The 25,490-nt window shown below is 45.9% G+C and overlaps 1 protein-coding gene across 1 annotated transcript; it reads left to right on the plus strand.

Annotated features, from left to right (window-relative positions):
• Positions 1-2,839: 2,839 nt before the first annotated feature.
• Positions 2,840-24,930, plus strand: LOC109883636 (transmembrane protein 87A). The gene is made up of 19 exons (XM_031787654.1): positions 2,840-3,059; positions 3,780-3,837; positions 4,277-4,374; positions 4,636-4,752; positions 5,388-5,435; positions 6,878-6,934; positions 8,218-8,368; positions 8,823-8,884; positions 12,710-12,893; positions 13,075-13,174; positions 15,107-15,200; positions 15,725-15,905; positions 16,097-16,155; positions 17,445-17,548; positions 18,478-18,554; positions 19,511-19,581; positions 20,807-20,859; positions 24,450-24,480; positions 24,616-24,930. Exons 1-19 carry the CDS (start codon positions 2,955-2,957, stop codon positions 24,655-24,657), a joined length of 1,692 nt encoding a protein of 563 aa, XP_031643514.1. The 5' UTR covers positions 2,840-2,954; the 3' UTR covers positions 24,658-24,930.
• The last annotated feature ends 560 nt before the right edge of the window (positions 24,931-25,490 follow it).

The following is a 25,490-nucleotide window of genomic DNA, read 5'->3' on the forward strand; positions in this document are numbered from 1 at the left end:
TATCCAGTCCAGTCACTCAGCCCTATCCAGACCATTCACCCAGTCCAGCCACTCAGTCTCTCTGTGTCTCTCTCTCTCTCTCTATGTCTCTCTCTCTCTCTATGTCTCTCTCTCTCTCTCTCTATGTCTCTCTCTCTCTCTGTCTGTCTGTCTGTCTGTCTGTCTGTCTGTCTGTCTGTCTGTCTGTCTGTCTGTCTGTCTGTCTGTCTGTCTGTCTGTCTGTCTGTCTGTCTGTCTGTCTGTCTGTCTCTCTCTCTCTCTGTCTCTCTCTCTCTCTCTGTGTCTCTCTGTCTCTCTCTCTCTATGTCTCTCTCTCTCTGTCTCTCTCTCTCTCTCTGTGTCTCTCTGTCTCTCTCTCTCTCTCTGTCTCTCTCTCTCTCTATGTCTCTGTCTCTCTCTCTCTATGTCTCTCTGTGTCTCTCTCTCTGTGTCTCTCTCTCTCTCTCTCTCTGTCTCTCTCTCTCTCTCTCTACAGAATACATTAGGGGAAGTTCCTTTGCTGTAGGCACCAATCCAGCGCTGCCAGGCTGCCAGGTATCGGCTTTATCCCCCTCATCCTAAACGAACTCCTGTTCAACTACTCTTTAAATCGGTTTAATTAAATGTTTACATTTGCTTCAAGTGTGTTTTTTTTCTTCTTTTTCTCAAAGTTGACACTTGTATGGAGTTCGACATTTCAAAAGGTAACTTGAAGCATAAAGCCCACTGCCCAGTTGGTTTTGACTCAGTAAAACAAAGTTAAACACCAATCCCTATCCTGATTTCAACAATGTGTGGTATGTCTGGTATTGTTTGTAGTAAATCTCGCTAATTTCCCTGGTCTGGAAACTCAGTTATATTTTCAGTATCCAAAATGTTCTGGCTGCTCCCATCGGATATAGTAATTACGAAAGTGTACAACGTGAAAAGTAGGGCTTAGGTATGGTGTTTTGGTATGGTGTTTTGGTATGGTGTTTTGGCATGGTGTTTTGGCATGGTGTTTTGGTATGGTGTTTTGGTATGGTGTTTTGGCATGGTGTTTTGGTATGGTGTTTTGGTATGGTGTTTTGGTATGGTGTTTTGGTATGGTGTTTTGGTATGGTGTTTTGTCATGGTGTTTTGTCATGGTGTTTTGGTATGGTGTTTTGTCATGGTGTTTTGGTATGGTGTTTTGTCATGGTGTTTTGTCATTTGTCATTTGAATTTTGCTGGGCGCTATGCTGGCCCAAAGGTTCCATAGCCACAATGAAGCTAGATTATGAATCAGAATGTCATGGGAATGTTCTACCACAATTACATTGACCAGGATAACAGAGGACCTACTGCCTGATGCCTGTGGATCCGCAGATAAGATACAGAGGAGAGAACACTCACCTTCCAGTCGATGTTGGCATCTTGATAGCATTGGAAATGACACCCTTCAAGTATTGAGCAAATGTCCAAATGAATGAAATGCCCTTCATTTGCATTACGAACGTTGCTGTGATGGTTGTGATCAACAAGTACAAATGTAAGCGTGGTAATGAAATTAATTACAATAGCAGTATTTTTTATGATCCAGCAGATGGCAGTAATGTACCTTCGATAACTGAGCAGCACAAACGATTAAGGGTCGATCAGGTTTAGGCTTGAGATCCAAAGGCCTTGATTACAGACGGGCGACAGGTAGTCTAGTCTGGTTAGGACGTTGGGCCAGTAAACTCAACGGTTGCTGGTTCGAGTCCCCACGCGGACAAGGCGCTGTCAATATCCCCTTGAGCAAGTCCCCTTAACAAATTGCTCTTGCAGATTGAGTGCAATTACTCAGTGTTGAAGCCATTACAACCTCTTTACTGAAATGTGTTACTTCCTGTACTCTGCTCACTATACTATCAACACAAAGTGCTAAACTACATGTAAAATATATCGCCAGATTTGGATTACGTTGCCTTGGATATAAATCAACACAAAAAAACACTATAGATCTGGAGAACAAGAGGTCTATCTCTGAACCTGTTAGAAACACAAATTACATATGTATTAGCAGATAATGGCAATTCACCATTCTACACATATTTACCAGTGATATCAATGCTGTGACAATGCACCATTCCACACATGCCGTAGCTCTATCAGTGTTGACATTTCAAACTGAAACCTGTGCAAGAGGATGCTGTCGCAAATGTCAAATGGCATTCCAAGTCACTTTGCACATTATAAAGCGAACATTTATTTTACCTCACGATCGTTTCCTTGGCCATTTCGATAATAATTCGCTAGTAGTGCTGTTGTTGCTATCATATTATTTTATTTATTATTTGACCTTTATTTAACTAGGCAAGAACTTGCATCATTCCGGTTAGTCCAACGCTCTAACCACTAGGCTACCCTGCCGCCCCCACAGACTAGATGGGAAAGGGTTTATAAGGACGACTGACTCAACCGACTGTCTTTCATTTGTATTATTATTATTATTATTATTGCAGAAAACGTCAGTATAAAACAGACAAGGACAACATATGCTAGGGGGGTACAACAAATGACAGATTATACAAAGACCTTAAAAGACATACACGTATTGATTGTTTCAACAGTTTTTTGTTATTGGTAGAATGTAGAATGGTCATAATAATGTACCGCTCGAACTCCTTATAGAAAACAAGGAAGTGTTTTTAAAAAATATATTCGTTTATTATTTTGTATTAATTTTGTATTCGTAAAAAAAAAAGTATTATTATTTAAAAAAAAAACATTTATTGATTACATTTTTCCCATGAACACAATTAGTATTAAGGGTTCAAATGGATTTTCATTTATCCTTTATTATACGGTATCTATTCGTCTCCACAGCCGACTCTCAATTGCGCGACGTCATCCATCCGGGTACCAAGCGCGCGTCCGTGAAGCCTCTCCTTCACCCAACAGAGACTCCGGGCCCCGGAACTGACTGCGGAACTGCTTCGTACACAAATTAAATTGAAAAAAAAAAAAAAAAAATGCCAGATGTCACGGTGTTTTTGTCATGTTTGTTGTTTTTTATTTCAATTTTGCGTCCAGGGATCGGGGCAGAAGTGTCCTTGTGGAATGTCGACATCAACTCAGTGAGTTACATGCGCCGTGACTGTCCTGTGTGTGTGTGTGTGTTTGGTTGTGTGTGGTGTGTGTGTGTGGTGTGGTGTGTGTGTGTGTGTGTGGTGTGGTGTGTGTTGTAGCATGACAGTATTTCAATAGCAGCTGCAGTGGGTAGCCTAGCCTAGCCTAGCCAGCAGGCTTTTTGAAGTACAACAGTCAAGCCCAGGGAAGTAAATAAAATCCTGGGTTGACAGATGTAATATGAAGGTTCGACGATTCAGACACCAGTGTATGTACTTAAGCTAACGTTACACTGGTCTGATTTGTTTTCATGATCAATATTACATCACATGATCTGGGAAGATAGGCTACTAACTTAGCTACCACAGATGATTTGCTACTAACGTTACTCCTTGAGCCGAGAAGACTCAGTTGTGTCCTCAATAACCTGACAATACTATATATATATATATATATATCTACAGTGTACACGTTCCAACTCATGACCACTCATCTAAGGTCTGATAGTGAATGGAATATGTGTATAAAGCTAGTTTCCTTTATTTCTTAAAGTTGAGATAATACTGCTAGCAAGACTAAGGCTAGATAACTTTCCAACTAGCTAGTTGTCTGATGTTGTATTGCACAACCATGACAAGTGTTTACATAAAACCTTAGTGGCACATAGTTGGTAAGAGGTTGTCCAAGGTGCTTGCTGCCATGGTAACTTGATCTATTCGTTTCTTTAGTCGCAAAATGCCGTCTTCAGGAAGACATTGTACGCCAACACAACCATCTTCATGACATGTAAGTAATGAACCTTGGACGACGACAAAACAAAGATAATTTGCTTAAAAGACCAAAAAGATTTGATTTGACGGCAGGTAGTTAAACAGGTTATTCCTGTTACTCCTGTCGTGCAACTGACTTTACTCATGGGCTTCGTCTGAAATGGCACCCTGTTCCTTATCCGCTCCCTAGTCAAAAATAGTGCACTATTACTGTGTAGGGAATATAGTTCCATTTTGAACACAACCTGACCACGCGGCTGTGTTTCTCCCAGTATCCTTCATTTCACTACAAACACTTGGTACGGGGCCTTACTCTTTTCCCATCATTACAGATCATTCCACTTTATATAACCTTCATAAGAATGTAGTACAAGTAGCCGTGCACCCCCCCCCCCCCCCCCCCCACACCTCTCTTTCCCTGTGTTTCTGCCATTGACTCTCCTCTCCTCCTCCAGTCCATGGCGACTTGGCTCTATGTGATTCCACCCTGGCCTTCAACATCAGTTGGTACCTCCGTTCCTCGATCTGCTACAATGAGGTCTTTAATACTCCAGTGAGTACAATCCCTTCTTCTTCTCTCACAGGCAGACTCGTCATAAACCCTGCACACGAACCACAAATAGCACACAGAGAAACAGACATATCCAACTGTGCCATCACATTAATGTTGTAATAACGGAACCACAAAATAGTGTGTTGCCTGTAATGTATTACACACCATCCTTTCTACATTAGAAGAGACATACTCCTGTTTTGTCCTTTTCATTTTTTTTGTGCCCAGTCAGTGAGTTGTTTCTATTTCTACTTCCTGTAGGACAACAAGGCACTGACTATGTTTGGTCTGGATCACATGCTGAAGAAGGACTGGAGTGGCTTCTACAGCCAGGGATACATGTACTTCGACAACTGCTCAACTCTTTTACTACCCAAGGTTTGGTCGGCTCTTCTGTTGTTGTTGTTGGGGTTGTTGTTGTTGTTGTTGGGGGGGTTGGGCTTGTTGTTGTTGGGGTTGTTGTTGGGAGGTGGGGTGGTTGTTGTTGTTGGGGTGGTTGTTGTTGTTGGGGTGGTTGTTGTTGTTGGGGTGGTTGTTGTTGTTGGGGTGGTTGTTGTTGTTGGGGTTGTTGGGGGGGTTGGGGTTGTTGGAGGGGTTGTTGTTGTTGGAGGGGTTGTTGTTGTTGGAGGGGTTGTTGTTGTTGGAGGGGTTGTTGGGGTTGTTGGAGGGGTTGTTGTTGGAGGGGTTGTTGTTGTTGGGGGGGTTGTTGTTGTTGGAGGGGTTGTTGGGGTTGTTGGAGGGGTTGTTGTTGGAGGGGTTGTTGTTGTTGGAGGGGTTGTTGTTGTTGGGGGGGTTGTTGTTGTTGGAGGGGTTGTTGTTGTTGGGGTTGTTGTTGTTGGGGTTGTTGTTGTTGGGGTTGTTGTTGTTGGGGTTGGGGTTGTTGTTGTTGTGGTTGTGGTTGTTGTTGTTGGGGTGTGAGGGGAGGGGGCGGGGTTGCCATACACTGACTTATAATTCTTGGTTGATGTATTATATCTCTGTCCCCTCCCCCCCGCCTCCATTCCTCCTTCCAGGTGTACTACACAGACTTCAGCCCCTATCAACCCCTCATCAGCCCACAGGTATTATACAGTTCAGTATTATTATATATAATTATATTCAGACGCCTTGATATTTTAAAAAAAAGTAATTGAGACTCTTTACTCATTACTTTGTTGAAGCACCTTTTGGCAGTGATTACAGCCTCGAGTCGTCTTGGGTATGATGCTACAAGCTTGGCACACCTGTATTTGGGGAGTTTCTCCCATTCTTCTCTGCAGATCCTGTCAAGCTCTGTCAGGTTGGATTGGGGGGTGTTGCTGCACAGCTATTTTCAGGTCTCTTCCGAGATGTTTGATCGGTTTCAAGTCCGGGCTCTGGCTGGGCCACTCAAGCACATTCAGAGACTTGTCCTGAAGCCACTCCTGTGGTGTCTTGGTTGTGTGCTTAGGGTTATTGTCCTGTTGGAAGGTGAACCTTCAACCCAGTCTGAGGTCCTGAGCGCTCTGGAGCAGGTTTTCATCAAGGATCTCTCTGTACTTTGCTTCGTTCATCTTTCCCTTGATCCTCACTAGTCTCCCAGTCCCTGCCTCTGAAAAACATCCCCACAGCATGATGCTGCCACCACCAAGCTTCACAGTAGGGATGGTGCCTGGCTTCCTCAAGACGTAACTATTTGGCCTGAATGCCAAGCGTCACATCTTGGTACCTCCGTTCCTTTATCTGCTACAATGAAGTCTTTAAAAAAATGTAATCTTATGGTCTGAGAGTACTTTAGGTGCCTTTTGGAAAACTCCAAGCAGGCTGTCATGTGCCTTTTACTGAGGAGTGGCTTCCGTCTGGCCACTCTACCATAAAGACCTGATTGGTGGAGTGCTGCAGAGATGGTTGTCCTTCTGGAAGGTTCTCCCATCTCCACAGAGGAACTCTGGAGCTCTGTCAGCGTGATCATCAGGTTCTTGGTCAAGGCCCTTCTCCCTCGATTGCTCAGTTTGGCCATGCGGCCAGCTCTAGGAAGAGTCTTGGTGGTTCCAAACTTCTTCCACTTAAGAATGGAGGCCACTGTGTTCTTGGGGACCTTCAATGCTGCAGAAATGTTTTGGTACCCTTCCCCAGATCTGTGCCTCGACACAATCCTGCCTCAGAGCTCTACGGACATTTCCTTTGACCTCATGGCTTGGTTGTTGCTCTGAAATGCACTGTCAACTGTGGGACCTTTATATAGACAGGTGTGTTGCCTTTCCAAATCATGTCCAATCAATTGAATTTACCACAGGTGGACTCCAATCAAGTTGTAGAAACATCTCAAGGATGATAAATGGAAACAGGATGCAGCTGAGCTGAATGTCGAGTCTCACAGCAAAGGGTCTGAATACTTATGTAAATAAGGTGTTTCTGTTTTTTTTGCTACCGTGGGCAAATATGTAGAGAATGTTTTGTTCAGATCAAGAGGTGTGGTCAAAAAGTGATTGAAATCAAATGGATAACCCATCTGTATACTCGCTGTTACTCTGTTGTTGTTTAGAGCGAGGAAGGCAGGCCTTCCAATCAGAGTGCTCCACAGGGGTGGCTGGAAAAGCCGGTAAGCCAATCAGAACTCTCTGTTTTATAAGATTTCTGTAAACAGGTTGTACATAGTCATGCCTGTTTCTAAATGTGTTTTGCATTGAAAGTGTGTTTCTGAAATAGCAGCATATGGACCCTGGTCAAACGTAGTTAGACTAAGTACACTGGTGTAAAGTAGTTAGACTAAGTACACTGGTGTAAAGTAGTTAGACTAAGTACACTGGTGTAAAGTAGTTAGACTAAGTACACTGGTGTAAAGTAGTTAGACTAAGTACACTGGTGTAAAGTAGTTAGACTAAGTACACTGGTGTAAAGTAGTTAGACTAAGTACACTGGTGTAAAGTAGTTAGACTAAGTACACTGGTGTAAAGTAGTTAGACTAAGTACACTGGTGTAAAGTAGTTAGACTAAGTACACTGGTGTAAAGTAGTTAGACTAAGTACACTGGTGTAAAGTAGTTAGACTAAGTACACTGGTGTAAAGTAGTTAGACTAAGTACACTGGTGTAAAGTAGTTAGACTAAGTACACTGGTGTAAAGTAGTTAGACTAAGTACACTGGTGTAAAGTAGTTAGACTAAGTACACTGGTGTAAAGTAGTTAGACTAAGTACACTGGTGTAAAGTAGTTAGACTAAGTACACTGGTGTAAAGTAGTTAAGTAATAAATACTTAAAAGTCCTACGTAAGTAGTTTTTTTGAGGTATTTGTACTTTATCATTTATATTTTTGACAACTTATTTTTATGTCACTTACATTCCTAAAGAAAATAATAATGTACATTTTCCGTAACATTTTGCATGCTTAGTAGGACAGGAAAATGGTCTAATTCACACTCTTATCAAGAGAACATCTCTGGTCCTACTGCATCTAATCTGGTAGACTCACTAAACACACATGTCTGAGTGTTGGCGCATGCCCCTTCTTATCCTTATATTAAACAAAACAAGGACATGGTGCCATCTGGTGTGCTTAATATAAGGAATTTTGAAATGATTTATACTTTTGATACTTCAGTATATTTGAGCAATTACATTTTCTTTTGCTACATAAATATATTTAAAACGAAATACTTTTAACTCCACACTCGACTCTCAATTGCGCAACGTCATCCATTTCGGTTCTAGGCGTGTCCGTATGGTGACTCACTTTGACTTGAGTCATTCTATATTAAGGTGTCTTTTACTTTTACTCAAGTATGACAATCGGGTACTTTCCCCCCCCCCCCACCACTGTCTAAAATAGGGAATAGGGTGCTATTTGGGATGCGTTCGAAGTGTCTTGTCATGTGACCCCTTGAAGGATATAGGTGCGGTGGCCAAGGCTTGGTCCGACAGCCCCTACCTGTTTATAGTGAAGGTACAGCCGCAGCAGCGTGGAGATGCCAGCGGTGGGCGCCCTGGAGCAGAGGAGGAGGAGCCTAATGATGTCCAGGGGAACTTGGCCTTTATCAGTCAGTATTACCGTAACTGACACTCTCTAATATGAACATAGGCCCTTTTGACTTAGTGCTTCGTCATTGAAGATCCCTTCTATCTGCAGAGCGATGAGAAATTGCCGGTGTCTGACTGCCTGTCTCTGACTGCCTGTGTCTGTCTCTGACTGCCCTGCCTGTGTCTGACTGCCTGTCTCTGACTGCCTGTGTCTGTCTCTGACTGCCCTGCCGGTGTCTGACTGCCTGTCTCTGACTGCCTGTGTCTGTCTCTGACTGCCTGTGCCTGTCTCTGACTGCCTGTCTCTGACTGCCTGTGCCTGTCTCTGACTGCCTGTCTCTGACTGCCTGTGTCTGACTGCCTGTGTCTGACTGCCTGTGTCTGACTGCCTGTGTCTGTCTCTGACTGCCCTGCCTGTCTCTGACTGCCTGTCTCTGACTGCCTGTGTCTGACTGCCTGTCTGTGTATTTACAGTGACCGTGGCGATGAAGGGGCCTCGTGAATACTCCTCCCCTGCAGACTGGCCTCTAATGATGGTGTGTTTCAGCCCGACACAACAGTGCAGCATTCAATATCAAAATAGTGTAACTGGGAAAAAAAGTACACAAGAAATAAGAGAAACAGGAACAGTCTAGGGTCAGGTCTAGGGTCAGGGTCAGGTCTAGGGTCAGGTCTAGGGTCAGTGTCAGGTCTAGGGCCAGTGTCAGGTCTAGGGTCAGGTCTAGGGTCAGGGTCAGGTCTAGGTCTAGGGCCAGTGTCAGGTCTAGGGCCAGTGTCAGGTCTAGGGCCAGTGTCAGGTCTAGGGCCAGGTCTAGGGCCAGGTCTAGGGTCAGGGTCAGGTCTAGGGTCAGGTCTAGGGTCCGGTCTAGGGCCAGTGTCAGGTCTAGGGCCAGTGTCAGGTCTAGGGCCAGTGTCAGGTCTAGGGCCAGTGTCAGGTCTAGGGCCAGTGTCAGGTCTAGGGTCAGGTCTAGGGTCAGGGTCAGGTCTAGGGTCAGGTCTAGGGTCAGGTCTAGGGTCAGTGTCAGGTCTAGGGTCAGGTCTAGGGTCAGGTCTAGGGTCAGGTCTAGGGTCAGTGTCAGGTCTAGTGTCAGGTCTAGGGTCAGGTCTAGGGTCAGGGTCAGGTCTAGGGCCAGGGTCAGGTCTAGGGCCAGGGTCAGGTCTAGGGGCAGTGTCAGGTCTAGGGCCAGTGTCAGGTCTAGGGTCAGGTCTAGGGTCAGGTCTAGGGTCAGGTCTAGGGTCAGTGTCAGGTCTAGGGTCAGGTCTAGGGTCAGTGTCAGGTCTAGGGTCTAGGGTCAGGTCTAGGGTCAGGTCTAGGGTCAGTGTCAGGTCTAGGGCCAGGTCTAGGGTCAGTGTCAGGTCTAGGGCCAGGTCTAGGGTCAGTGTCAGGTCTAGGGCCAGGTCTAGGGTCAGTGTCAGGTCTAGGGTCAGTGTCAGGTCTAGGGTCAGTGTCAGGTCTAGGGCCAGGTCTAGGGTCAGTGTCAGGTCTAGGGTCAGGTCTAGGGTCAGTCAGGTCTAGGGTCAGTCAGGTCTAGGGTCAGTCAGGTCTAGGGTCAGTCAGGTCTAGGGTCAGTCAGGTCTAGGGTCAGTGTCAGGTCTAGGGCCAGGTCTAGGGTCAGGTCTAGGGCCAGGTCTAGGGTCAGTGTCAGGTCTAGGGTCAGTGTCAGGTCTAGGGCCAGGTCTAGGGCCAGGTCTAGGGTCAGGGTCAGGTCTAGGGTCAGGTCTAGGGCCAGTGTCAGGTCTAGGGCCAGTGTCAGGTCTAGGGCCAGTGTCAGGTCTAGGGCCAGTGTCAGGTCTAGGGTCAGGTCTAGGGTCAGGGTCAGGTCTAGGGTCAGTGTCAGGTCTAGGGTCAGGTCTAGGGTCAGGTCTAGGGTCAGTGTCAGGTCTAGGGTCAGGTCTAGGGTCAGTGTCAGGTCTAGGGTCAGGTCTAGGGTCAGGTCTAGGGCCAGGGTCAGGTCTAGGGTCAGGTCTAGGGTCAGGTCTAGGGTCAGTGTCAGGTCTAGGGTCAGGTCAGTCTAGGGTCAGGTCTAGGGTCAGGTCTAGGGTCAGGTCTAGGGTCAGGGTCAGGTCTAGGGTCAGGTCTAGGGTCAGTGTCAGGTCTAGGGCCAGTGTCAGGTCTAGGGTCAGGGTCAGGTCTAGGTCTAGGGCCAGTGTCAGGTCTAGGGCCAGTGTCAGGTCTAGGGCCAGTGTCAGGTCTAGGGCCAGGTCTAGGGCCAGGTCTAGGGTCAGGGTCAGGTCTAGGGTCAGGTCTAGGGTCAGGTCTAGGGTCCGGTCTAGGGCCAGTGTCAGGTCTAGGGCCAGTGTCAGGTCTAGGGTCAGGTCTAGGGTCAGGGTCAGGTCTAGGGTCAGGTCTAGGGTCAGGTCTAGGGTCAGTGTCAGGTCAGGTCTAGGGTCAGGTCTAGGGTCAGGTCTAGGGTCAGGTCTAGGGTCAGTGTCAGGTCTAGTGTCAGGTCTAGGGTCAGGTCTAGGGTCAGGGTCAGGTCTAGGGCCAGGGTCAGGTCTAGGGCCAGGGTCAGGTCTAGGGGCAGTGTCAGGTCTAGGGCCAGTGTCAGGTCTAGGGTCAGGTCTAGGGTCAGGTCTAGGGTCAGGTCTAGGGTCAGTGTCAGGTCTAGGGTCAGGTCTAGGGTCAGTGTCAGGTCTAGGGTCTAGGGTCAGGTCTAGGGTCAGGTCTAGGGTCAGTGTCAGGTCTAGGGCCAGGTCTAGGGTCAGTGTCAGGTCTAGGGCCAGGTCTAGGGTCAGTGTCAGGTCTAGGGCCAGGTCTAGGGTCAGTGTCAGGTCTAGGGTCAGTGTCAGGTCTAGGGTCAGTGTCAGGTCTAGGGCCAGGTCTAGGGTCAGTGTCAGGTCTAGGGTCAGGTCTAGGGTCAGTCAGGTCTAGGGTCAGTCAGGTCTAGGGTCAGTCAGGTCTAGGGTCAGTCAGGTCTAGGGTCAGTCAGGTCTAGGGTCAGTGTCAGGTCTAGGGCCAGGTCTAGGGTCAGGTCTAGGGCCAGGTCTAGGGTCAGTGTCAGGTCTAGGGTCAGTGTCAGGTCTAGGGCCAGGTCTAGGGCCAGGTCTAGGGTCAGGGTCAGGTCTAGGGTCAGGTCTAGGGCCAGTGTCAGGTCTAGGGCCAGTGTCAGGTCTAGGGCCAGTGTCAGGTCTAGGGCCAGTGTCAGGTCTAGGGTCAGGTCTAGGGTCAGGGTCAGGTCTAGGGTCAGTGTCAGGTCTAGGGTCAGGTCTAGGGTCAGGTCTAGGGTCAGTGTCAGGTCTAGGGTCAGGTCTAGGGTCAGTGTCAGGTCTAGGGTCAGGTCTAGGGTCAGGTCTAGGGCCAGGGTCAGGTCTAGGGCCAGGGTCAGGTCTAGGGTCAGGTCTAGGGTCAGTGTCAGGTCTAGGGTCAGGTCTAGGGTCAGTGTCAGGTCTAGGGTCAGGTCTAGGGTCTAGGGTCAGGTCTAGGGTCAGGTCTAGGGTCAGTGTCAGGTCTAGGGCCAGGTCTAGGGTCAGTGTCAGGTCTAGGGCCAGGTCTAGGGTCAGTGTCAGGTCTAGGGCCAGGTCTAGGGTCAGTGTCAGGTCTAGGGTCAGTGTCAGGTCTAGGGTCAGTGTCAGGTCTAGGGTCAGGTCTAGGGTCAGGTCTAGGGTCAGGTAGGTCTAGGGTCAGTCAGGTCTAGGGTCAGTCAGGTCTAGGGTCAGTGTCAGGTCTAGGGTCAGGTCTAGGGCCAGGTCTAGGGTCAGTGTCAGGTCTAGGGTCAGTGTCAGGTCTAGGGTCAGTGTCAGGTCTAGGGTCAGGTCTAGGGTCAGTGTCAGGTCTAGGGTCAGTCAGGTCTAGGGTCAGTCAGGTCTAGGGTCAGTCAGGTCTAGGGCCAGGTCTAGGGCCAGGTCTAGGGTCAGGTCTAGGGTCAGTCAGGTCTAGGGTCGGGTCAGTGTCAGGTCTAGGGTCAGTGTCAGGTCTAGGGCCAAGTCTAGGGTCAGTGTCAGGTCTAGTGTCAGTGTCAGGTCTAGTGTCAGTTCTAGGGTCAGTGTCAGGTCTAGCGTCAGTGTCAGGTCTAGGGTCAGTGTCAGGTCTAGTGTCAGTGTCAGGTCTAGCGTCAGTGTCAGGTCTAGCGTCAGTGTCAGGTCTAGCGTCAGTGTCAGGTCTAGCGTCAGTGTCAGGTCTAGTGTCAGTGTCAGGTCTAGTGTCAGTGTCAGGTCTAGTGTCAGTGTCAGGTCTAGTGTCAGTGTCAGGTCTAGTGTCAGTGTCAGGTCTAGCGTCAGTGTCAGGTCTAGCGTCAGTGTCAGGTCTAGTGTCAGTGTCAGGTCTAGCGTCAGTGTCAGGTCTAGGGTCAGTGTCAGGTCTAGGGTCAGTGTCAGGTCTAGGATCCCCAGTTCCACATGGTGATGTGTATATTCTTCCCTAGTTCTACATGGTGATGTGTATAGTGTATGTGTTCTTCGGGGCGCTCTGGCTCTTCTGGTCGGCCTGTTACTGGAAAGATCTGTTGAGGATCCAGTTCTGGATCGGAGGAGTGATCATCCTGGGCATGCTGGAGAAGGCCGTCTTCTACTCTGAGTACCAGAGCATCCGCTACAGAGGAGACTATGGTCGGTTAAATTCACGCTCTTATTTTGAAATGAACTGTCATTTTCTTTTTTTTGGTATGTTGATTTGATGGAGAGTTGCATCATGGTCATTCTCTTTTTGTAAATCTGTAAATTTACTTCCAACTCACATCTACTTTAAAACAAAAATAATTATGTTTTTTAAAATGTTCTCCCTCCACAGTCCAAGGTGCTGTAATCTTTGCCGAGTTGCTGTCTGCTCTGAAGAGATCTCTGGCTCGCATCCTGGTGCTCATAGTCAGTCTGGGCTACGGCATCGTCAAGTGAGTTCATCCCGTACCTGTCATACATCCCAAATGCCTCCCTTATTTCCCCCTAGGGTCCACGGTCAAAAGTAGTGCACTATGTTTAAAGGAATAGAGTGCCATTTGGAAAGCGTACAATATGAATTACACTATTCTATGGGTTCAGAACTGAACTGTTGTCATTGTCCATCACCTACTGACTGTATGGTGTGAGGATTCACCTGGCGCTCATGATTTGAGGCTGTACAGATGTTTGATGTATTTGAATAATTGATTATGTTTATGTTATATTTATAGAAGGAGAGGTTATAAGACATTTATAGGGTCCTAGACTATAGATTAACTATATATATATATATATATAGTTTTGGAATTGGGCCACAGTTTCTCTCTCTCTCTGTGTGACTGAGACAGAACTCTGCAGGGGAGTGTGGGAGATAAGACCAGTTAGACATTCAAGAATAAATCAACGTTCTGAGGAGGGGGAACATTGTATTGCCTTTTAAATAAACACTGAAACTCTATGTTTGTATCGCCATGGATACCGGGTTTTGGTCTCAGGAGTAAAAAGGTAACGGCGTGGTCAGTGACATCACGAAGGCGGGACTTTTGAGTTTATGAAAAATAACTTGAGACTTTTTTCTTTTTTTTGACGCAGAACTTACTCGGAAATATACGTGCTCTGTTCCTGTTCCTGTTGTCAACTTCTGTCTGCAATTGCATTAATAAAGGGTTTTGAATGATTTAATGAAATATATTGTCATAATGCTAATTTCACCAATGAGCCAATGATGGTACGAAAGAAACGAACCTTTACCAATGGTATTAGTAGAGGATTCCCTCACACTACAATCTTACACACACACACACACACACACACACACACACACACACACACACACACACACACACACACACACACACACACACACACACACACACACAGCGTAGGTTTTACTATCCTTGTGGGGACTTCTGGGGATTTCCGGTACCCACGAGGATACTAATCACACACACACACACACAAACACACAGCGTAGGTTTTACTATCCTTGTGGGGACTTCTGGGGATTTCCGGTACCCACGAGGATACTAATCACACACACACACACACACACACAGCGTAGGTTTTACTATCCTTGTGGGGACTTCTGGGGATTTCCGGTACCCACGAGGATACTAATCACACACACACACACACAGCGTAGGTTTTACTATCCTTGTGGGGACTTCTGGGGATTTCCGGTACCCACGAGGATACCAATCACACACACACACACACACACACACACACACACACACACACACACACACACACACACACACACACAGCGTAGGTTTTACTATCCTTGTGGGGACTTCTGGGGATTTCCGGTACCCACGAGGATACTAATCACACACACACACACACACACACACACACACAAACACACAGCGTAGGTTTTACTATCCTTGTGGGGACTTCTGGGGATTTCCGGTACCCACGAGGATACTAATCACACACACACACACACACACACACACACACACAGCGTAGGTTTTACTATCCTTGTGGGGACTTCTGGGGATTTCCGGTACCCACGAGGATACTAATCACACACACACACACAGCGTAGGTTTTACTATCCTTGTGGGGACTTCTGGGGATTTCCGGTACCCACGAGGATACCAATCACACACACACACACACACACACACACACACACACACCAACGCCCTGGTTTTATGGCCTAGCTTTGACCACACATCTGGGCCCATATTCACGAAGCGTCTCCGAGTAAAAGCGCTGATCGAGGATCAGACCCCCATTTTTTTTTTTTTCAGTGTGATCTTTTTTTTTTTTAAGGGGGGGGGGGGGGGGGGGGCTGATCCTAGATCTGTACTCTGAGACTGTTTTGTGAGTACAGGCCCTGATTTTTTCCCCCTGTTTTCCTGCTCTGTCTCTCGCAGACCCAGGCTGGGCACCACAGTCCACCGGCTAGCAGCAGTAGGCCTGCTCTACCTGCTCTTCTCCTCCGTGGAGGGAGTGCTGCGCGTCACAGGAGTGAGTAGCTACAGTTTGGATTAATCACTACACTTCTCATCTAGTGCAATCACTACACTTCTCATCTAGTGCAATCACTACACTTCTCATCTAGTGTAATCACTACACTTCTCATCTAGTGCAATCACTACACTTCTCATCTAGTGCAATCACTACACTTCTCATCTAGTGCAATCACTACACTTCTCATCGAGTGCAATCACTACACTTCTCATCGAGTGCAATCACTACACTTCTCATCGAGTGCAATCACTACACTTCTCATCGAGTGCAATCACTACACTTCTCATCTAGATCACTTTGAGACACCTTGTGAAGTTTGGATGCACCTCTCTCGTTCTTTGAACTGTCCCTCTGTCCTCAATATTTTTCTTTCTTTCTCTCTTTCTCTCTCTTTCTCTCTCTCTCCCTCTCTCTCTCTCTTTCTGTCTCTCTCTTTCTGTCTCTCTCTTTCTGTCTCTGTCTCTTTCTCTCGCTCTCTTTCTCTGTCCTGTTAATCACTCTCTCTCTCTCTGTCTCTTCAGGGTTTCTATGGGACCGTAGCCCTGGTGGCCAACCTGAGTCTCTCTCTCATTGACTCCTGTGTGATGTGGTGGATCTTCATAAGCTTGTCCCAGACCACTCGTCTTCTGAAGTTGCGTAGGAACGTGGTGAAGCTGTCTCTGTATCAGCATTTCACCAACACACTCATCTTCTCTGTTCTGGGTGAGTTGAAAGGAATTATTGATGGATGCTTTTAATGTCACAGTGGTATGAAAGGCACAGCTTTTAAATTTGATATGAATTTTGTTGTACTCAGGTACTTACTTGAAAAAAAAAATAGTTTCTGTAATCTCAATATAGATTTATTGAATAAATGATAAGTTATTTATTTTCACTTTGTTTTGTTCCTGTAGCTTCTATTATCTTCATCATCTGGACGACCAAAGTGTTTAAGCTGGTTGACTGCCAGACGGTGAGTTGGTAGATTTTACACTGAACAAAAAAACTAAGTGTTGGTCCCATGTTTCCCAGGAACAGGAAATAGAAGATCCCAGAAAATGTTCCATACGTTCCAAAATTTCTCTAAAACAAATGTTTGTCTACAAATTAGTTTTTACATCCCTGTTAGTGTTATATCCTCCTTTACCAAGATAATACGTCCGTCCACCTGACAGGTGTAGAATGTCAAGAAGCTGATTAAACAACATTATCATTACATAGGTGCACCTTGTGCTGGGGGACAATAAAAAGTCACTCTAAAATGTGAAGTTTTGTCACACAACACAATGCCACACATATCTCAATATTTGAGGGAGCATGAGATAGCGTGCAATTGGCATGTTGACTACAGGAATGTCCACCAGAGCTGTTGCCAGAATGTACATTTTTCTAACATAAGCCGCCTCCCAACATATTTTTTGAGAATTTGGCAGTATGTCCAACTGGCCTGTGTATGGCGTTGTGTGGGCGAGCGGTTTGCTGATGTCAATGTTGTGAACAGAGTGCCACGTGGTGGCTGTGGGGTTATGGTATGGGCAGGCGTAAGCTACGGACAACGAACACAATTGCATTTTATCGATGGCAATTTGAATGAACAGATATACCGTGACGAGATCCTGAGGCCCATTGTCGTGCCATTCATCCACCACCATCACCTCATGTTTCAGCATGATAATGCACAGCCCCATGTCACAAGGATCTGGACACAATTCCTGGAAGCTGAAAATGTCCCAGTTCTTCCATGACCTGCATACTCAACAGACATGTCACCTATTGAGCATGTTTGGGATGCTCTGGATTGACGTGTACGATAGTATGTTGCAGTTCCCACCAATATCCAGCAACTTCCCACAGCCATTGAAGAGGAGTGGGACAACATTTCACAGGCCACAATCAACAGCCTGACCAACTCTATGTGAAGGAGATGTGTCGCGCTGCATGAGGCAAATGGTGGTCACACCAGATACTGACTGGTTTTCTGATCCACACCCCTACTTTTTAAAATTATTTGTTGTTTTTTTAAAAAGTTTTTGATACCAACAGATGCACATCTGTATTCCCAGTCATGTGAAATCCATAAATTTTTTAAGATGTACTGATTTTCCTTATGAACTTCAAATCTTTTGAAATTGTTGCAGTTTGTTTGTTTAAAAAAAAATATTTTTGCTCAGTGTATAGCTACATATTCTAAACAAATGATACTTGATTATGTCTTGTGTTTTTAATACACTGTGTCTCTGTATCTGCCACTGTGTGTCTCAGGGTTGGAGGGATTTGTGGGTAGACGATGCCTTCTGGCGCCTCCTCTTTTCCACCATCCTCCTGGTCATCATGGTGTTGCTACGACCCTCCGCCAACAGCCAGAGGTCAGAGGTCATTTGTAATAACACTTCTAATATATACATATCTAATAGTAAGTGTATACATTACAATAGTAACAGTGTAGTAATATATATATATATATATATATATACACAATAGTATATATACAATAGTAACAGTGTAGTAATATATATATATATATATATACAATAGTAACAGTGTAGTAATATATATATATATACACAATAGTAACAGTGTAGTAATATATATATATATATACAATAGTAACAGTGTAGTAATATATATATATATATACACAATAGTAACAGTGTAGTAATATATATATATATATATACAATAGTAACAGTGTAGTAATATATATATATATATACAATAGTAACAGTGTAGTAATATATATATATATACAATAGTAACAGTGTAGTAATATATATATATATATACAATAGTAACAGTGTAGTAATATATATATATATATACAATAGTAACAGTGTAGTAATATATATATATATATATACAATAGTAACAGTGTAGTAATATATATATATATATATATATACAATAGTAACAGTGTAGTAATATATATATATATATACATAGTAACAGTGTAGTAATATATATATATATATACAATAGTAACAGTGTAGTAATATATATATATATATATACAATAGTAACAGTGTAGTAATATATATATATATATATACAATAGTAACAGTGTAGTAATATATATATATATATATACAATAGTAACAGTGTAGTAATATATATATATATATATATACAATAGTAACAGTGTAGTAATATATATATATATATATACAATAGTAACAGTGTAGTAATATATATATATACAATAGTAACAGTGTAGTAATATATATATATATATACAATAGTAACAGTGTAGTAATATATATATATAGCACCTGTCTGAGGCTGTGTTGTGTTCTCGCAGGTTCTCCCATTCCCCTCTGATCGATGAAGACGATGAGGAGGATGAAGCCAAGGAACCCATGCTGAATGAAGCCTTTGGTGAAAGACTAACCAGTTTAACTTTAGGATTTAGGATTTCCTGCTGTATTGATATAATATATGACAATAGGGATCTTTAGCGGGGTTGGGGTCAACTCCAGTCTGGCGGGGTTGGGGGTCAACTCCAGTCTGGCGGGGTTGGGGGTCAACTCCAGTCTGGCGGGGTTGGGGGTCAACTCCAGTCTGGCGGGGTTGGGGGTCAACTCCAGTCTGGCGGGGTTGGGGGTCAACTCCAGTCTGGCGGGGTTGGGGGTCAACTCCAGTCTGGCGGGGTTGGGGGTCAACTCCAGTCTGGCGGGGTTGGGGGTCAACTCCAGTCTGGCGGGGTTGGGGGTCAACTCCAGTCTGGCGGGGTTGGGGGTCAACTCCAATCTGGCGGGGTTGGGGGTCAACTCCAATCTGGCGGGGTTGGGGGTCAACTCCAGTCTGGCGGGGTTGGGGGTCAACTCCAGTCTGGCGGGGTTGGGGGTCAACTCCAGTCTGGCGGGGTTGGGGGTCAACTCCAGTCTGGCGGGGTTGGGGGTCAACTCCAGTCTGGCGGGGTTGGGGGTCAACTCCAGTCTGGCGGGGTTGGGGGTCAACTCCAGTCTGGCGGGGTTGGGGGCAACTCCAGTCTGGCGGGGTTGGGGTCAACTCCAGTCTGGCGGGGTTGAGGTCAATTCCGAAAGAAAACCCAATTCCACATTTTCCTATTTGAGGAGAATTGGAATTTCCGTGTACTTCCTGAAATGACCCTGAATCTGGTCTCTCCGGTGCCTTCAAAAAGTGTTTACACCCCTTGACATTTGTTGTGTTACAGCCTGAATTCAAAATAAATTAAATATATATATTTTTTAATTACATTTGTGAGATTTTTTTTTATTTGAACCATTTGAATTCAAACACAACAAAATGTGGAATAAGTCAAAGGGGTATGAATACTTTCTGAAGTATCTAACTCCACATTTCTGTTCCAGAGGGGATGAAGATGAGAGGCACCAAGGCTGAGACTAATGGATCCCAGTCACAGAAACTACTCAGTAAAGAGGTCAGTCCATTCAATTCAATTCAAAACTACTGAGTGAGGTGGCGATTCAATTCAATTCAAAGCTACTGAGTGAAACTACTGAGTCAGTTCAATATAAACATATATCCCAGTGGGGTAATTACTTTGGGCATGTCTGCAGCAACAAAATCAACAGTGTCTAGGGCTCCAAGGGCTCAGGTCCTCCGAGAGAAAGAATTAGAGAGCGCATACTTAAATTCACACTGGACACCGGATAAGACAGGAGAAGTACTCCAGATATAACAAACTGACCCCAGCCCCCCGACACATAAACTACTGCAGCATAAATACTGGAGGCTGAGACAGGAGGGGTCAGGAGACACTGTGGCCCCATCTGATGATACAGCCGGACAGGGCCAACCAGGCAGGATATAACCCCACCCACTTTTTCAAGGCACAGCCCCCACACCACTAGAGGGATATCTTCAACCACCAACTTACAAGGCTGAGTAGCCCACAAAGATCTCTGCCATGGCACGAACCCGAGGGGGGCGCCAACCCGGACAGGAAGATCACATCAGTGACTCAACCCAATCAAGTGACGCACCCCTCCTAGGGACGGCAAGGAAGAGCACCAGTAAGCCAGTGACCCAGCCCCTGTAATAGGGTTAGAGGCAGAGAATCCCAGTGGAAAGAGGGGAACCGGCCAGGCAGAGACAGCAAGGGCGGTTCGTTGCTCCAGAGCCTTTCCGTTCACCTTCCCACTCCTGGGCCATTTTCCTCAATTAAGTTAGAAAAATAGGATGATCGAGCAGCAGTAAGGGCTCTACGGTACTGCACGGTACTGTCTTTCCAAGCTAGTCGGAAGACTTCCAGTTTGGTGTGGCGCCATTTCCGTTCCAATTTTTTGGAAGCTTGCTTCAGAGCTCGGGTATTTTCTGTGTACCAGGGAGCTAGTTTATGACAAATGTTTTTTGTTTTCAGGGGTGCGACTGCATCTAGGGTATGACGCAAAGTTCAATTGAGATCCTCAGTTAGGTGGTTAACCGATTCTTGTACTCGGACATCCTTGGGTAGGTGGAGGGAGTCTGGAAGGGCATCTAGTAATCTTCGGGTTGTCCGAGAATTTATAGCACGTTTTTTTGATGATCCTTGGTTGGGGTCTGATGACTTAACTTAAGTCATCTTTTCACAGTCCAATCTGATTCAAGACACTTGTTTTTGCGTATATCCAAATAAATGAATGTATCCTTTCTCTTGTTCTCAGGATGAAGACCTGAAATGGGTTGAGGAGAACATTCCCACGACTGTTGCTGATGTGTGAGTAGGAAAAAAATCAGCTTTTTGAAGTGTATTGGCTCAAGTTACTGCTATGTTCATTCTACTGTATAACTGGGTCACCTCTCTGCTCTCAACTCAAGAAATGCTTTATTGGCATGAATGGTGGTTGTCATTGTTTCTAAACCAATGTGTATGAATATATGCTAGAATGTTAATAATTATATACAGTACCAGTCAAATGTCTGGACACTTATTCAAGGGGTTTTTCTTTATTTTTACTATTTTCTACATTGTAGAATAATAGTGAAGACATCAAAACTATTAAATAACACATAAGGAATCATGTAGTAACCAAAAAAGTGTTCAACAAATCAACAATTTTTTTTATATTTGAGAAAATTTCAAAGTAGCCACCCTTTTGCCTTGATGACCGCTTTGCGCACTCTTGGCATTCTCTCAACCAGCTTCCTGAGGTAGTCACCTGGAATGCATTTAACTTAACAGGTGTTAATTGTGGAATTTCTTTCCTACATAGTAACCAAGAAAGTGTTCAATGTATTAAACACTACAACAAAGCTTTCTTAGTTGAACAAAACAAAGGTCATGTGGTTTGGTAAGAAGAATGCCCCTCTCCCCACCGGTGTGATTACTACCTCTGAGGGTTTAGAGCTTGAGGTAGTCACCTCATACAAGTACTTGGGAGTTTGGCTAGACGGTACACTGTCCTTCTCTCAGCACATATCCAAGCTGCAGGCTAAGGTTAAATCTAGACTTGGTTTCCTATATTGTTATCGCTCTTCTTTCACCCCGGCTGCCAACTAACCCTGATTCAGATGACCATCCTACCCATGATAGATTACAGAGACATAATTTATAGATCGGCAGGTAAGGGTGCTCTCGAGCGGCTAGATGTTCTTTACCCTTCGGCCACCAGATGTGTCACCAATGCTCCTTATAGGACCCATCACTGCACTCTATACTCCTCTGTAAACTGGTCATCTCTGTATACACGTCGCAAGACCCACTGGTTGATGCTTATTTATAAAAACCCTCTTAGGCCTCACTCCCCCCTATCTGAGATATCTACTGCAGCCCTCATCCTCCACATACAACACCCGTTCTGCCAGTCACATTCTGTTAAAGGTCCCCAAAGCACAAACATCCCTGGGTCGCTCCTCTCTTCAGCGACTGGAACGAGCTGCAACAAACACTCAAACTGGACAGTTTTATCTCCATCTCCTCATTCAAAGACTCAATCATGGACACTCTTACTGACAGTTGAGGCTGCTTTGTGATGTATTGTTGCCTCTACCTTCTTCCCTTTGTGCTGTTGTCTGGGCCCAATAATGTTTGGACCATGTTTTGTGCTGCTACCATGTTGTGTTGCTGTCTTAGGTCTCTCTTTATGTAGTGTCGTGATGTGTGTTTGGTCCTATATTTAAAATAAATAAAAGAATAATAATAATAAATTATCCCGTCCCTGCAAGGAGGCCTTTTGGTAGGCCGTCATTGTAAATAATAATTTTTTCTTAACTGACTTGCCCAGTTAAATAAAGGGTAAATAAATACAAATGATGGTCTTTTACCAAATAGGACCAAGTCCATATTATGACAAGAACAGCTCGAATAAGCAAAGAGAAATGACAGTCCATCATTACTTTAAGATATGAAGGTCAGTCAATCCAGAACAGTAAGAACTTTGAAAGTTTTTCTTCAAGTTCAGTCGCAAAAAAACCATCAATGCTGAATTTGGCTCTCATGAGGACCGCCACAGGAAAGGGAGACCCCGAGTTTTCATTTATTTAACTAGGCAAGTCCACGGACGACGCTGGTCCTATTATGTGCCGCTGTAGAATCAGTGTCTGTAGCTATGCAGTGCCTTAGACCGCTGCTCCACTCGGGAACCCTTACCTCTGCTGCAGAGGATACGTTCATTAGATAATCACCTCCAATGATTGCAGCCCAATAAATGCAGACACAGACACATCTCAACATCAACTGTGTGAATCAGGCCTTCATGCTCATTGCTGCACTACTAAAGGACACCAATAAGAAGACGATACTTGCTTGGGCCAAGAAACACGAGCAATGGACATTAGACCGGATGGAAATCTGTGCTTTGGTCTGATGAGTCCAAATTGGAGATTTTTGGTTCCAACCGCCGTGTCTTTGTGAGACGCAGAGTAGGTGAACGGATGATCTCCGCATGGTTCCCACCGTGAAGCATGGAGGAGGAGGTGTGATGATGTGGGGGTGCTTTGCTGGTGACACAGTCAGTGATTTATTTTGAATTCAAGGCACACTTAACCAGCATGCTCAGCATATGTGGAAACTCATTCAAGACTGTTGGAAAAGCATTCCAGGTGAAGCTAATTGAGAGAACACCAAGTGTGCAAAGATGTTATCAAGGCAAAGGGTGGCTACTTTGATGAATCTCAAATATAAAATATTTTGATTTGGTTTAAAACTTCTGGTTACTACATGATTCCATATGTGTCATATCATAGTTTTGATGACTTCACTATTATTGTGCAATGTAAAAAAATATATAAAAATAAAACCCTTGAATGAGGTAGGTGTTCTAAAACTTTTGACTGGTAGTGTACATTTAAAAGAATCATAGATGAACAAATAAGCAATTATCTCTGTCTCCCTCTGTCTCTCTCCCCCTCTCTCTCTCTCTCTCTCTCTCTCTCTCTCTCCCTCCCTCTCCCTCCCTCTCTCCCCCTCTCCCTCTCTCTCTGTCTCCCTCTGTCTCTCTCCCCCTCTCTCTCTCTCTCTCTCTCTCTCTCTCTCTCTCTCTGTCTCTCTCTTTCTCTGTCTCTCTCTCTCTCTCTCTCCCTCCCTCTCTCCCTCTCCCTCCCTCTCCCCCTCTCCCTCCCTCTCTCCCCCTCTCCCTCTCTCCTCCTCTCCTCTCTCTCTCTCTCTCTCTCTCTCCCTCTCCCTCTCTCTCTCTCCCTCTCTCTCTCTCTCTCCCTCTCTCTCTCTCCCTCTCTCTCTCTCTCTCTCCCTCTCTCTCTCTCCCTCCCTCTCTCCCCCTCTCCCTCTCTCTCTGTCTCCCTCTCTCCCCCTCTCCCTCTCTCTCTGTCTCCCTCTCTCCTCCTCTCCCTCTCTCTCTGTCTCCCTCCCTCTCTCTCCCTCCCTCTCTCTCTCTCTCTCCCTCCCTCTCTCTCTGTCTCCCTCTCTCTCTCTCCCTCCCTCTCTCCTCCTCTCCCTCTCTCTCTGTCTCTCCTCCTCTCTCTCTTTCTCTGTCTCTCTCTCTCTCTCCCTCCCTCTCTCCCCCTCTCCCCTCTCCCCCTCTCCCTCCCTCTCTCCCCCTCTCCCTCTCTCCTCCTCTCCCTCTCTCTGTCTCCCTCTCCCTCCCTCTCTCCCTCTCTCTCTCTCCCTCTCTCTCTCTCTCTCTCTCTCTCTCTCTCTCTCTCTCTCTCTCTCCGTCTCTCTCTCTCTCTCTCTCTCTCCCTCCCTCTCTCCCTCTCTCTCTGTCTCCCTCTCTCTCTGTCTCCCTCTCTCCTCCTCTCCCTCTCTCTCTCTCTCTCTCCCTCTCTCTCTCTGTCTCTCCCTCTCTCCCCCTCTCCCTCCCTCTCTCTCTCCCTTTCTCCCTCTCTCTCTCCCTTTCTCCCTCTCTACAGAGCCCTCCCAGTAATGCTTGATGAAGAGGAGGTAAATAAGGAACTTCTCTAATGACTGCCGGTCACATATTTTTGGTCTATTTAAAAAAGAAAAGAAAAAAAGCTCAGTCAAAAGTTATATTTTGTGTCCATCATTCAACAGAGACACATGTTTCTCTCACCCCAGGAAATTCTGAAAACCAAGATGGAGAGATCCAAAATGGAATGACCGAGTGGAGGGGTTTCACCGAGTGGAGGGGTTTCACCGAGTGGAGGGGTTTCACCGAGGCAGCCATTGATGTAGTCAAATGAAGTGACCCATCAGATCCTATATTTATAACACTTTTATGTTCCTTCATTTTGAGCACCGCCATGCAGCCGCTAATAAACTCTACGGCCCTGGTCAACAGTAGTGTACTACCCTATGGGCCCTGGTCAACAGTAGTACACTACCCTATGGGCCCTGGTCAACACTACCCTATGGGCCCTGGTCAACACTACCCTATGGGCCCTGGTCAACACTACCCTATGGGCCCTGGTCAACAGTAGTACACTACCCTATGGGCCCTGGTCAACAGTAGTACACTACCCTATGGGCCCTGGTCAACAGTAGTACACTACCCTATGGGCCCTGGTCAACAGTAGTACACTACCCTATGGGCCCTGGTCAACACTACCCTATGGGCCCTGGTCAACACTACCCTATGGGCCCTGGTCAACACTACCCTATGGGCCCTGGTCAACACTACCCTATGGGCCCTGGTCAACAGTAGTACACTACCCTATGGGCCCTGGTCAACAGTAGTACACTACACTATGGGCCCTGGTCAACAGTAGTACACTACCCTATGGGCCCTGGTCAACACTAGTACACTACCCTATGGGCCCTGGTCAACACTACCCTATGGGCCCTGGTCAACACTACCCTATGGGCCCTGGTCAACAGTAGTGTTCTACCCTATGGGCCCTGGTCAACAGTAGTACACTACCCTATGGGCCCTGGTCAACAGTAGTGTTCTACCCTATGGGCCCTGGTCAACAGTAGTACACTACCCTATGGGC

This window comes from Oncorhynchus kisutch, linkage group LG14, assembly GCF_002021735.2.
Source record: "Oncorhynchus kisutch isolate 150728-3 linkage group LG14, Okis_V2, whole genome shotgun sequence".
NCBI lineage: Eukaryota > Metazoa > Chordata > Actinopteri > Salmoniformes > Salmonidae > Oncorhynchus > Oncorhynchus kisutch.